Here is a 12,347-nt window from a genome sequence, read left to right as displayed (position 1 = left end):
TCACCCCAAATGTAATCACTCCATATTAGCAACGAAACAAATGCATTCGAGTGCATTAGTTCCAGTGGGCTGTACATATCCCAGCATGCCTGCCTTGAGGAGAATCCGTCCCCATAGAGGGCGTGCTGAATGCTACAGATGCATGACGGTTCCAAATCTAAAGAAAGAGATTGAGGGAGAGTGAGGGACAGAGTGAGAGAGAGAGTGAGGGAGAGTGAGAGGGAGGGAGTGAGAGAGAGATTGAGGGAGAGTGTGAGAGAGAGAGTAAGGATCAGAGCAGTGTGAAGTCTCATCAGCTGGCCTGGACAGCGTCATAAATGAATGTCTGTCAGAAACCTATCCAACACAGACATGAGATCCACTGAACGCTGTTTGACTCGGTGTGTTTGCATGTCTGTGTGTTTATAGATATGTAAATTTTGCTCCCATTATGTTATGCAAGCAAGTGAACCACGGCAGGAAGAGCTCTGACATGTTTGCTTTCAACAGCAAATTAGTCAACAATGGAGAAGCTGCAGCAGGGCTCAGGCAGCGGAGCTATAGGCCGAAGTGCAGAGCTCGGGCGCCCACCCCCCGCACCGGCTGATGGACCGCTCCCTCCACCTCCGTGATGGACACACTGCAAAACATGTTTTTCTCCACGGTCATGCAGCCAAGCCTGATGAAAATACATGTAGCTCACACACATAAACATACACACACACACACACACACACACACACACACACACACACACACACACAAGCAAAAACGAATGCGGAGCAAGTGGTCATCCTAGAATCAGACCAGAGCACTTACTCTGCCCGTGTTTTGACATGCACATATTTCAGTTCTGTGTGGTTAGACGGGGTCTGTGAAGACACACTCGGGAATTCCACTGATCTGATAATACCGTATGACCATGACAACGACGCAGAGTTTTCAGCAATGCTGCAGTTGACAGTATGAACCAGGTCGTCTCTAGCTTCCAGAACTCTCCACAGGAGCGGCTGGGACTGCTTCGATCGAGACAACAGTAGGATTCACCCGTCTACTCGCAGCATGGGCGACAGGGGCAGGGGACAGTATGTGACTACACCCGTTACTACATCTTTTACCAGACCTGTTGCCCCGCCCATTATTGTGTTCACCACCGCACTCGTTACGTTACTGTACTCATTAGTGCATTCGTTAGTGCTCGTTAGTGCATTCGTTAGTGCTCGTTAGTGCATTCGTTAGTGCTCTTGTCGATTGGTGACGCTGTTTATGCCCAGCAGCTTGTGCTGGTACGTCCCACATCCACGTGCACATCAAGTGTCCACTGCAGCCTTCCATGGTCAGCTGTGGTGAAGGAGTAATATATATTAACTGAGAGGGATATAATTCCAGAAGAATTCTGGCAGGCTGGGATGGAAAGGCTTGTTCAGAATAGTGCAGGACTATGGGAGTGTGTGTGGAATGCTCAGCTCAGGGTGGAGTATCGCAGGCTGCGGCATTTAAGGGCACTGAGTGTATATGCATGCACCGCACACACACACACACACACACACACACACACACACACACTTATCCACACCCACATATGCATATGCACACACACTTACTGTATAGATGTTTGTAATACACCAGTGCACATACAGCACATAGAGGAACACACACACACACACTCACATTCTCTGTATATACCAGCAGTGAGTGGCAGGTGGTTGGTACGGCTGTGTATAGGACTTGCTCTATCCTTTCAGAGCGGGACACATTCCTAGACTGTTTTGTCTGGAACGAGAGACTCAACACAAAGCCTATTTCCAACATTTTCCTAATTAACCTCCTGCATTAGGGACCACTGCAGACCCAACTATGGCCTTCAGCCCCACAGGCAACGGAGAGGCTGAAGGGCGAGCCTGATTCGCATGCCTGGGAGGGAACGCAGGCTCTGCCTGTCAGGCACTAGCAGGTGAAAAATGCCCTGGCTATGCGCCGCTTCTCCAACCACTGCCGCTGGCTCTGAGTGCGCGAGGTTTGGCGGAGGCGTGATGGCGATTCATGTGAACCACAAATCAACCTGCGATTACAGCCTGTGACAGCTGCACACAGACGGCCTCAAAGACACTGCCTCGCTCCGCCTTGATGTTATGCAAATGTAAACAGCTGTCATTTCTGAAGCTGCCGTCTTCGTGCGTTCCGCCAGTGTGGAGATCGAAGGGTTCTCAAAATGTGTGTGTGCACGTGTGTCTGTGTGTGTGCACGCATCCATGTGCGTGTGTGCCGGCGCGCTTGTTTTTTTTTTAATCTGCGCCCCATTATCACACACGAGTCTTAGACGAGAACAACAAAGACGAAGTGAAAAACAAACAGGAGCAGAAAAAAGAGCAAAGCGCCATAAGAATCCAAAGTAAAGTGGAGTGGATGAAAAAGTGGCTCAGAGAAGCTGAGCCACCAGCCAGATTAGGATGCATTCAGTGCCCTGTTACTGTTACTTTCTACAGGTGCAGAAAGAAGCTTACACACATACACACACACGCGCGCACACAAACACAAGCACACACGCACGCATGGTGTAATTAAGCCTCTCTGTCGATGAGAGCTACCCTTCATCCTTACAAGAAAACAACGCTCTTTCTTCATCCTTTATCATTAAAACACATCAAAAGCTCTTCCAGGCAACAGGAAACTTTTTGTTTCCTAACATACATCGTTTTTTTTGTTTGTTTTTTTTCCTCACATACACTGTTTTCATGACCCTGGCAAACCTAGTGTCCATATCAGAGCAGGTCGCGTCTCCAGATCCATTACAGCAGTTTTCCAGAACCGCAGAAGTAAAGGCAGAGAAAAGCCACGGTACAGACATTTCCCTGAGACGAGCCACGGTGTTGCATTCTGGGACGCTATAATAGGCTCACTTGCTCTCCACCCAGAACAAGACTATAGACAGATGTTACACTTGTTAGAAAAGGATTGCTACGACTTGAAAACTGTTATATATGTTTTAATCTTATAAGTATAGCTTTCCAAAAGCCATATTTGTAACTCGCTACCTGTAATTATGAAAATATTAAGGAAAGACTGTAGACAGTGCTGGAATATGGCTGTGCTGCACAATGTCACATCTGCTATACCGTGTCTGAGTCAATACATTTACTACCATAGCAAGGAAGAGTGGAACATATTCAGTGGAAACCCAACACATTTCAACATAAACTCCCCATAATGCCTCCATAAGCCCTGCATAACCCCTGGAAAGCACCTCCATAACCCAGCAGAAAAGGCCTCCGTCACTCTTACACGACCTGTCCTCTCTGTGCTTCAGCTTGTGTCCAGTCTGTAGTGTGTGTGCGAAAGCCTCTTAACCCTTAAGGCTCTCTGCTGTTGTCAAGGTCACCGTGCATATGGCACACTGTGTGCCCAGCCATTCAGTGCCTGTGGTAAACCACCGTGTGCATCACGCCTAATTACACTGCCAGTCTTGACTGTCATAAAGGCAGTGGCTCTCTCTCTCTGCAGATGTCTGACCTTCACAGGCAGCTGAGCTTTTATCAGCCTTTAAAAAGTTACCCTGCATCTATAATTTATCCCGAGCTAACTATGATCCGGGTGCTGGAGGCGCAGTTCTGGAGCTGACCAGAGGGGCGCGCTTCTCCATCAGGCCTAGAGTGCCGATCTGCTGCTGGTGGGGGTGTGATGCCACGCCCGCCTCTCAGCCGGACAGAGGAGGAGGAGGAGGAGTAGGGTGGCTGGTGGAAGATGAAGGTGGAAGATGAAGGTGGAAGATGAAGGTAATTGTGAGTAAATGTACCACTCTGGCTGGCACACACAGAGGATCATGTCCACAAGTTCCTTTGGTTTTGGCCATGCAAATGAAAACAGCCTTTTCTTAAATATCTTTGTGTGTGTGTGTGTGTGTGTGTGTGTGTGTGTGTGTGTGTGTGTGTGTGTGTGTGTGTGTGTGTGAAAACAAAAAAACAATATTGATATAACTGTGCCATGACATTAAACACTAGTAAAAAGGCAGATCCATTTGAGGAAATGGAGCAGGAGGAGAAAAAGAAAAACAAGAATGAGAGAGAGAGAGAGAGAGAGAGAGAGAGAGAGAGAGAGAGAGAGAGAGAAAGCAGCTGCCCTCACATGCAGGCCTGCATATTAAATCAGCTAATTGATTATCTGGGTTGACAAAACTGGGTGGTAAATTTATTCTGTGTATTTGTGGGTAAACAAAGAGCACAGAGGGCTTTCTGTGGCGAGCCCGTCCCCAGGTCAAGTAGGGCAGCCAATCACAGCCCCCGGCAGCACAAAGAGCAGTATGGTAGTCCAGAAAGGACATAAAGCCACATGTATATACAGCTATGGGAAAATACTTGAAAACCTGTCTGGATTCCTATAGGAATGTCACTTAAAATGTGATTAAATTAATTAATTAAACTAATGAATTCCTTTGAAAAATATTTGTATTTCTCATTTTTAATATGTATTTAAGTCATAATAAATAAAATGTCAAATATTTAAACTGCTACATGTTCATGGAACAACGTGACTGGTTTAAACATTCAAGGTCATTGATGGAAAGAGTAGGTGAGCCTCTAAAATAATGACCTCTTGAAAAGGGGCTAATTGGTGTCAGGTGTTGTAATGTGAGTTTGATCTGCTCTGGCACATAAACACAAACACGCGGGCACACATACACACACACACACAATGTTGGTTACTTGCAATTCAAAATAGATATTTGTTGAAATACAATTAGGGCAGAACAATTAATCAATTTATTATTGAAAAACTTCAGATGACATGAGCTGTAAAATGTCTGACATATTACTGACTTGTCTGCTAAACTGCATGATAAAATGGATGTGTCGTTTGTAAAATGTTATTATTCGTTATGATTTAAATGATGAAAAAATGTTTAAGAGAACTCTTGACAACTGCAGATAAGGTAGCCAAGCTTTGTTTCACAACTGTATATCATGCATTAAGTCCATTGCATCTATGGACATAAAATATGCACTATACACATTAGGCTTTATATCAATTTTTATATAAGGATATGGAATCATTCCATAAGAAGAGAGAGAGAGAGAGTGTGTGTGTGACTGCAGGTAACATTAGTGCAGCAGCTCATCTCTGTTCTCTTTATTAAGCACTATCATACATGGTCTAATCTGTCTAAAATTAGCCACCCTGCTCAACAAGTAATGACTGCCCTGCATCCATTATTAGTTCATCTTCCCCAGATCAATCACTGGCCGAGCTCGCTTTTTTTTTAAATGTCATCCTAAAACTTTTCACAATCAATTAAGGTGAAGATTAATGGGGACAATTTGCCAGGAACAAGTCCTTTCTGGAAAAGGCCACGCCTCGACAGACTTCCAGGCCTGTATTGATGTTAATTATAAATTTCCACTCTTCCCTGTCAGACTCTTAACCTGTCGGAGAGGGAGGAGTGGTGGTGGTTCACGGAACCGCAGAGCGCTATTTAAATATTCCTAATCCGCTTTACGGACACAGGTGACTGGTGGAAATTGCACTTTCTGTTCTGTGTCGTTCCGGGGGATCTGAGAGGACACCCGTTCTCTGGTTGAACATGGGAGGAGAGGCGTTCTTCTGTGGAGGCACTAGCCTCCCCTCCCCCGCTCCCCTGAGCTCTGCGTGTACTTGCGCTTCGCAGGTAAGCGCAGTGAGATGTCACTTCTCATTTAGCTCATGCGTAATAGCACCCACACATCCTCCATATGCCTGTCATCTCTCTCCCCTGAGACCACAGATATCTATACCACCGCACGCCTTCCTAACACTGCTTTTCTTTTTCTGAATGAAGGAGCTGTGTTTAAAGGGAAATCAAAGTAACAGATTAATAATTGTTTAACCTAAGAGACTTCCAGCCCGTCTCTAACAGAAACCCCACAATAACACGAGCGATTAATATCCTCAGTGCTAATCTGCATATCAACTATTTTTCAGTGAAAATATGGTTTAAAAAAAAAAAAAAAACTTCAGTAATAATACAATGATATCCAAGGCCAGACACAAAATAACAGTTTAGCAAACCTCTCAATTTGGCAGTTCACTGAGGATTATACAACAGGTAAAGACAGGCACATAATTTTGACAGTACTTTATGATATATATTTTTCATAATATATTTTATCATGAGTATGAGCAGGGAGGATTAAAGTGGCTGGTTGTTTGAGAATGTAATATGTCTAACAGAAGATTAACTGTAGTTGAACAACATGTACTTTTCACTGCAACTCCTATCCAGTCTCATATAGTTCTCTGTATATACGGTATTTACGGTTTACAAAAAAAAAAAAAAAAAAAAAAAGGCTTTTAGCTAAAAAGACTTTAAAACATCCAGGAATGCTTGGCATTTCATCTGGTTTTGACTCACTTCTTACCTGACAAAACTCTGATTGCCTGTGCCCAGGGTAATAATGTTCATTTGCATTAGCTACGTGCCAGCCAGAAGGGACAGTAGGATTTATCAGTGTAGACAACATGGACATCACACTCAGTGCTTCACTGTGTTGATAGGGAGTTTGTGTGCTTGACTCAATGCAATGGGACACCTGCATGTATAGATAAATCCACTGTGAGCATGGCATGCCCAGGACAGACTTAAGCTCCACCTACCTGCAGGATGTGGCTGCCCAGGTGAGGCTCAAAGATCTCTGTAGCAACTGCACTGGGGCTCCTCCTCCGCTGAGAGCCAATAGCTGAGAAAAGCAAAAGAGCAGTGTAAATGTTAGTCTGTATACGTGTGAGTTTGTGTATTTGTGTGTGTGTGTGTGTGTGTGTGTGTCTGTGTGTGCACGCATACACATCCATACATTAGTAATTCCAAATAGACTTCAAAACGGAATCTCCTAGCATGATTTAAGCAGATATGGTAAACTGATAACAAACACTTCTACCTGAGTAATACTAACCCCCTGCTACTGAAAATCCACAGATGCAAATCAAAGCCTACTTATGGCCTGCACCCATCTCCCGGCGCCTACAGGGCCACTAAGCCCACTGTTTATATGAGGGATAATATCAGGGCATTGATTCGCCTGTGCTGCACCCAGTGAACAGTGCCCTTAGGGCATTTTTTTTCCAGGTCTACAACTTTAAAGCAGGCTAGGGCACTGAGAACGCTACAGCTAAAAAATGGCCTGGGGTGATTTCCAACTTAACAGACCCTGTCCCACCAGAGCTCATTACTGAGAATTTTATAACAAAGTGCTGTGTACTTAATTTTCCAAGCTTAGCCAGGCGTTCGGGTAATGTTGCAGAATTAACTGCAATTAATGGTGTAATAAAAGAATTGAAGGGCCATTAAGGAGTCTCAAGGACCAAGAGCAAACAGGGTATTGGCGAAAGGGGCCGGGGCAGAGGGACCCAGGGAGAGGACCAGACGAAGTGGCTCTGGGGGGCGGGAGAGCGAAGACTGCGTACGAGGGGCTGGCGTCCTTCAGAGCGGCCGCGGGAAATCTGCTCCTCTTCCCTGCAGTTATGCTTTCAGCATTTAGCCCTGTGTCAGGCCCCGAGGAGAGTCTGGGCTAGTGGAGACACAGAGGCAGACACGCTGGGGGACGCAGGGGAGCTAGCAGTTCTGTCCCTGGGGCAGGTGGGTTAGGGAAAGCCATTGCAAGGGGGGTGGGGGTGGGGGGGTGTTGGGGGTCACCACCATGGCACAGCTAACAGGACCACACAACAGCTCACAGCAGAGGGAGCTGTTACACCCCAAGAACAGCAGACTGGAACTGAGAAGGCAAACACAGACCCACGCGCTTACACACACTTATTATACACCCTTATTAGTCACAACCTATCGGCTTCTTCTTATGACATTGTTTTGATCTGGTATACGCGTTTATTGAACAGATTCTCATACACACCCGTAGCTGTGCACACCCACACAGATATGACCGCCACACACACACACACACACATGCACACACACACACACACACACACGCACACAGACACACACACCTATAACAGTCAGATCATGTAAGAAGACAGAAGAAAATATCAAAGATCAAAGCACACTTGACCAACTTCAATTATCTTCCTCTATCCGTGTCGAGTCCGAGGAGGAAATGATTCTCCTTTGCCAGTACAATAGCCCTCATCATAAGGATCCTTGCCTTTGAATGAGCACTGCATGAAAATCAGGGAGAGATTGCTCTGCACACAGAACGTTTCCTGACCTTGGGGATCTTTTCAAACTCCAAAGTAGATGGTGGTTAATATTTCATAATAAAGAAGTTGAAATGTTAAACTTGGCATGCTGGTTGGGTACAGAGGCCAGAACCGAGCCATTCGGCTTACACCGCACTGCTGCTTCTACCGAGGGTGCCGTTAGCTAGTCACATGGCCTAGCACATGCACACTGCTACCTAGCACAGCAGGACCTCCCTTGACACCCACAGCCAAGTGTCAAGTATGGCATCTCAGGAGGACAAAATAAAGGAAAAATGCTAAATGGATCTGAATGGGGGAAAAAACAAAACAAAACTAAAGATGATGAAGGCGACAGCAGACGGTGGCCTGTAGGTTGTTGTGTGTTAAGCAAAGATTTCACTCCGCTTGACTTTGTAAATAACTGGAAGCGGCACTTTGGTGAATCTCATTGTGAGGACTTTGCTTTGACCTTCGGCGTGCTGCTGAGATTCCTTGATGATCGGTGAAACAGTGGAATGTGCAGCTGTGATGCCAAAATCGACCAATCAGCAGCAGCTACGAGGAACCAATAAAACGGAGAGGACGGTGATGTCATAAAGAACCAACAGAACACTCTGGAGCCAGCTCCACCCTGTCGTGACCAGCCCAGGTTCTGACACTAACCCACTTTCTCTATAACGTCTAACGTCTAGACAAATAAGCTCACAAGCCACAGAACAATAAATAGACATAAACAAAGCAAGCAAAAAGACAAACAGAATGCGCAAACAATAAAATGAAACAGATATCACTGTAAAATAAATAAATATAGGTACACCCACAAAAAAAATTCACCTTTCATTTTTAATAAGTGCAGATGAGGGAGGGGCTCTGAAGGGTACTCTCCGCATCCATCACAACGTGCAGTCCCCGCGTCCTACATACATATCATGTCTGCGATTCAGTGAGATGAGATGAGGGCCAAGGCAGACCTGAGGCAGGTGTGTGTAGGCAGCACAGTGCTGGAGAGTCAGAGCTCCTCTGCAGGCATCTGAGAAGCCATGGAGATAAATATAATTGTATATTGATCCCAGGCATTATGCTCTAATAATCTGCTTCATTTTGCTTATGCCAAAATTGATAAATGAAAGGCAAGCAGGGAAAGAGCTGGGGACTCCACAGTGACTATTGCAGGGGCTGCGTACCATCACCTGCTGCTAATCCCTGTTACAGGGGCGTCACACCGCACAGATTCACATAGATATTTGTATAAGATTTATATCTGAAAAAGATTGCAGGTGAGTAACTGCAGTGTGTGTCTCTGTGTGTGTGTGTATATATATATATATATATATATATATATATATATATATATATATATATATATAAAGAAAAAAACCCTGTAGAACTTCCAATGTGTATTCATATTTGCTGTGGAACAGATATAGATATATACAATCATGGCATTAGGTGCCTTGATGGGTATTAAATATGAGTGTACTGAATGCAGGTGTTCTCAGGTTCTTCTTCAGGCCTCAAGCTGATGTCATGTGGTGCGAGTATTCATGTTCCTGCTCTGTGCAACGGCAATGTGCATTATTCACAAATCCTTGTCTCAAATTCATGCACATGCAAATGGCGTAAAGGCCTTCCCTGATTTACACTAATGCCATTTTATTATAAGAAAATATCAGTTCCCATTTAACAGCTCCAATATTTAATGTTGGTGCCTAACACTGTCATGCCGTAACCAGCTTTTGGCGTGAGCCGGTAGAGGGTGTAATCTGATTCTCCACACAGTGGCAATTTCAAACTGCCGTACTATCTCAAAGTCAATTTAACTTTCTGTTTTATAAGTCAACATTATTGCTATTGTTAATTTATTTCTTGTTTAATGGGAAATTGGCAACATGGCCCCTGACTGTCATTTTAAATCTGCAGTCATTTCTCGTGAAGCTTAGCGCTCTTATTCCCTGCTCCTGGATTAGCAGGGCTTAATGGCAGCACCCTGCCTCGCCCCAGCTCAGGGGCAGCTACCGGTACACAAATTGCCAATTCAATTAACAGAGTGTAAATGCTCAACTGGCAGCTGGCATCAGCGGCGGCCGCTTTGGCAAGTGTTGAGCTCAATTCATCAGGCTGTCGGCGAGCTCTCGGAGGACACCGCGCACGCCGGCCGCCTCCCTGCGGGTCCCGGAGCTACTCCCGGCGGGACCGCGCCATTGGCCAGGCATCGCCCTGCTTTCAGAGAGCCTGCGGAGGGGTTTTGATCGTTCCCCCCCGGCCAGGTGCTCTTGGAGAGCCGCAACAAAGGAGGGAGATTTGGGTTCTTAGATGCACTGCAGTAAGCGTATCAGCAGCACGAGCTCACGCGCCAAACCCACCTCCACCACGCAGCCCACGCCAGTTACACCACGTACAGCCACAGCAATCGTTTATTTCATTAGTCATCAAATCATTTATTTCTTTTTATACCAGAGGCTAAAAGCAAAAAAAGATTTGAAAACAGGACGGATGTTCCTATAGAGTGCCTGCCAATACTGCAGTTGGACACATTTATTTGATGATGGCAAACTAAAATGATGTTTATGAGTTAAAAAGATCTTTCTTTCGATTCTAATTGCTTTGATTTAGTGCTTAACAGCACAACAATGTCAAATTTCTCCCCTGTTCTCTCCATTCATTTGCTTCCGTCTCTCCTCCATGTCTCCTCTCATTAGACAGGCTAGCTTCCTCACTGAGCGACACACAATAGGGCTTAATTGATAGGCCCCTAGACACACTCCAATTAAAGCTGAGCACAACACCACTCACAAATCCACCTGCGCGTGCACACACACACACACACACACACACACACACTCACACACACCACTCACATACTCACCTGTGCACATATACACACACACACACACACACACACACTCACACACACCACTCACATACTCACCTGTGCGCACACACACACACACACACACACTCACACACACCACTCACATACTCACCTGTGCGCGCACACACACACACACACACACACACACACACACCACTCACATACTCACCTGTGCGCGCACACACACACACACACACACACACACACTCACACACACCACTCACATACTCACCTGTGCACATATACACACACACACACACACACACACACACACACACACACCACTCACATACTCACCTGTGCGCACACACACACACACACACACACACACACACACCACTCACATACTCACCTGTGCGCACACACACACACACACACACACACACTCACACACACCACTCACATACTCACCTGTGCGCGCACACACACACACACACACACACACACACACACACACACTCACACACACCACTCACATACTCACCTGTGCACATATACACACACACACACACACACACACACACTCACACACACCACTCACATACTCACCTGTGCGCACACACACACACACACACACACACACACTCACACACACCACTCACATACTCACCTGTGCGCACACACACACACACACTCACACACACCACTCACATACTCACCTGTGCGCACACACACACACACACACACACACACACACACACACACACCACTCACATACTCACCTGTGCGCGCACACACACACACACACACACACACACACACACACACACACACTCACACACACCACTCACATACTCACCTGTGCGCACACACACACACACACACACACACACTCACACACACCACTCACATACTCACCTGTGCACACACACACACACACACACACACACACACTTTCATGCTTGCATACCTAACTGTATAACACTAACAAACAGCTTCATTCATTTTTACTGTCATAAAGTTGCACAGGAAAATGTGCAAGCCTTTGGAACTTCTCGGCCATTTTGTGTCGATGTAACGAATAACACATTTACTCAGAAGGTGGACATATATTCTATCTGACATATATGTGGTTTATATTATATATGAGTAAATTCTAAATGAGATGTATGTACTACATGAAATGTACATTCTGTATGAGATATAAATTCTAAATAAATTGTAGATTCTGTAGGTATGTAAGGTAGATTCTATATGAGGAGTGCATCAGATGAAGATTTTATTTGATATGTAGACTCTATTTGAAATGTATTGTGGATTCAGAGCATTGATTGGTGTCATCTTTGTTGTGTGTAAACCCACTAAACTGACTGCAAGGGGGCAATCCAATTGT

The 12,347-nt window shown here is 45.4% G+C and overlaps 1 protein-coding gene across 4 annotated transcripts in view; it reads right to left on the bottom strand.

The window, feature by feature from the left end:
- Positions 1-12,347, bottom strand: part of LOC113579355 (neuronal PAS domain-containing protein 3) — a 219,504-nt gene that overhangs the window by 104,545 nt on the left and 102,612 nt on the right. For all 4 annotated transcript variants that reach the window (XM_027013213.2, XM_027013212.2, XM_027013214.2 and 1 more), the window contains one exon: positions 6,604-6,686. In XM_027013213.2, coding sequence (XP_026869014.2) covers positions 6,604-6,686 — 83 coding nt within the window. The remainder of the gene's footprint in view (positions 1-6,603; positions 6,687-12,347) is intronic.

The sequence above is a fragment of the Electrophorus electricus genome, chromosome 13, assembly GCF_013358815.1.
Source record: "Electrophorus electricus isolate fEleEle1 chromosome 13, fEleEle1.pri, whole genome shotgun sequence".
Classification (NCBI taxonomy): domain Eukaryota; kingdom Metazoa; phylum Chordata; class Actinopteri; order Gymnotiformes; family Gymnotidae; genus Electrophorus; species Electrophorus electricus.
This window is presented reverse-complemented; position numbering and strand designations above follow the sequence as displayed.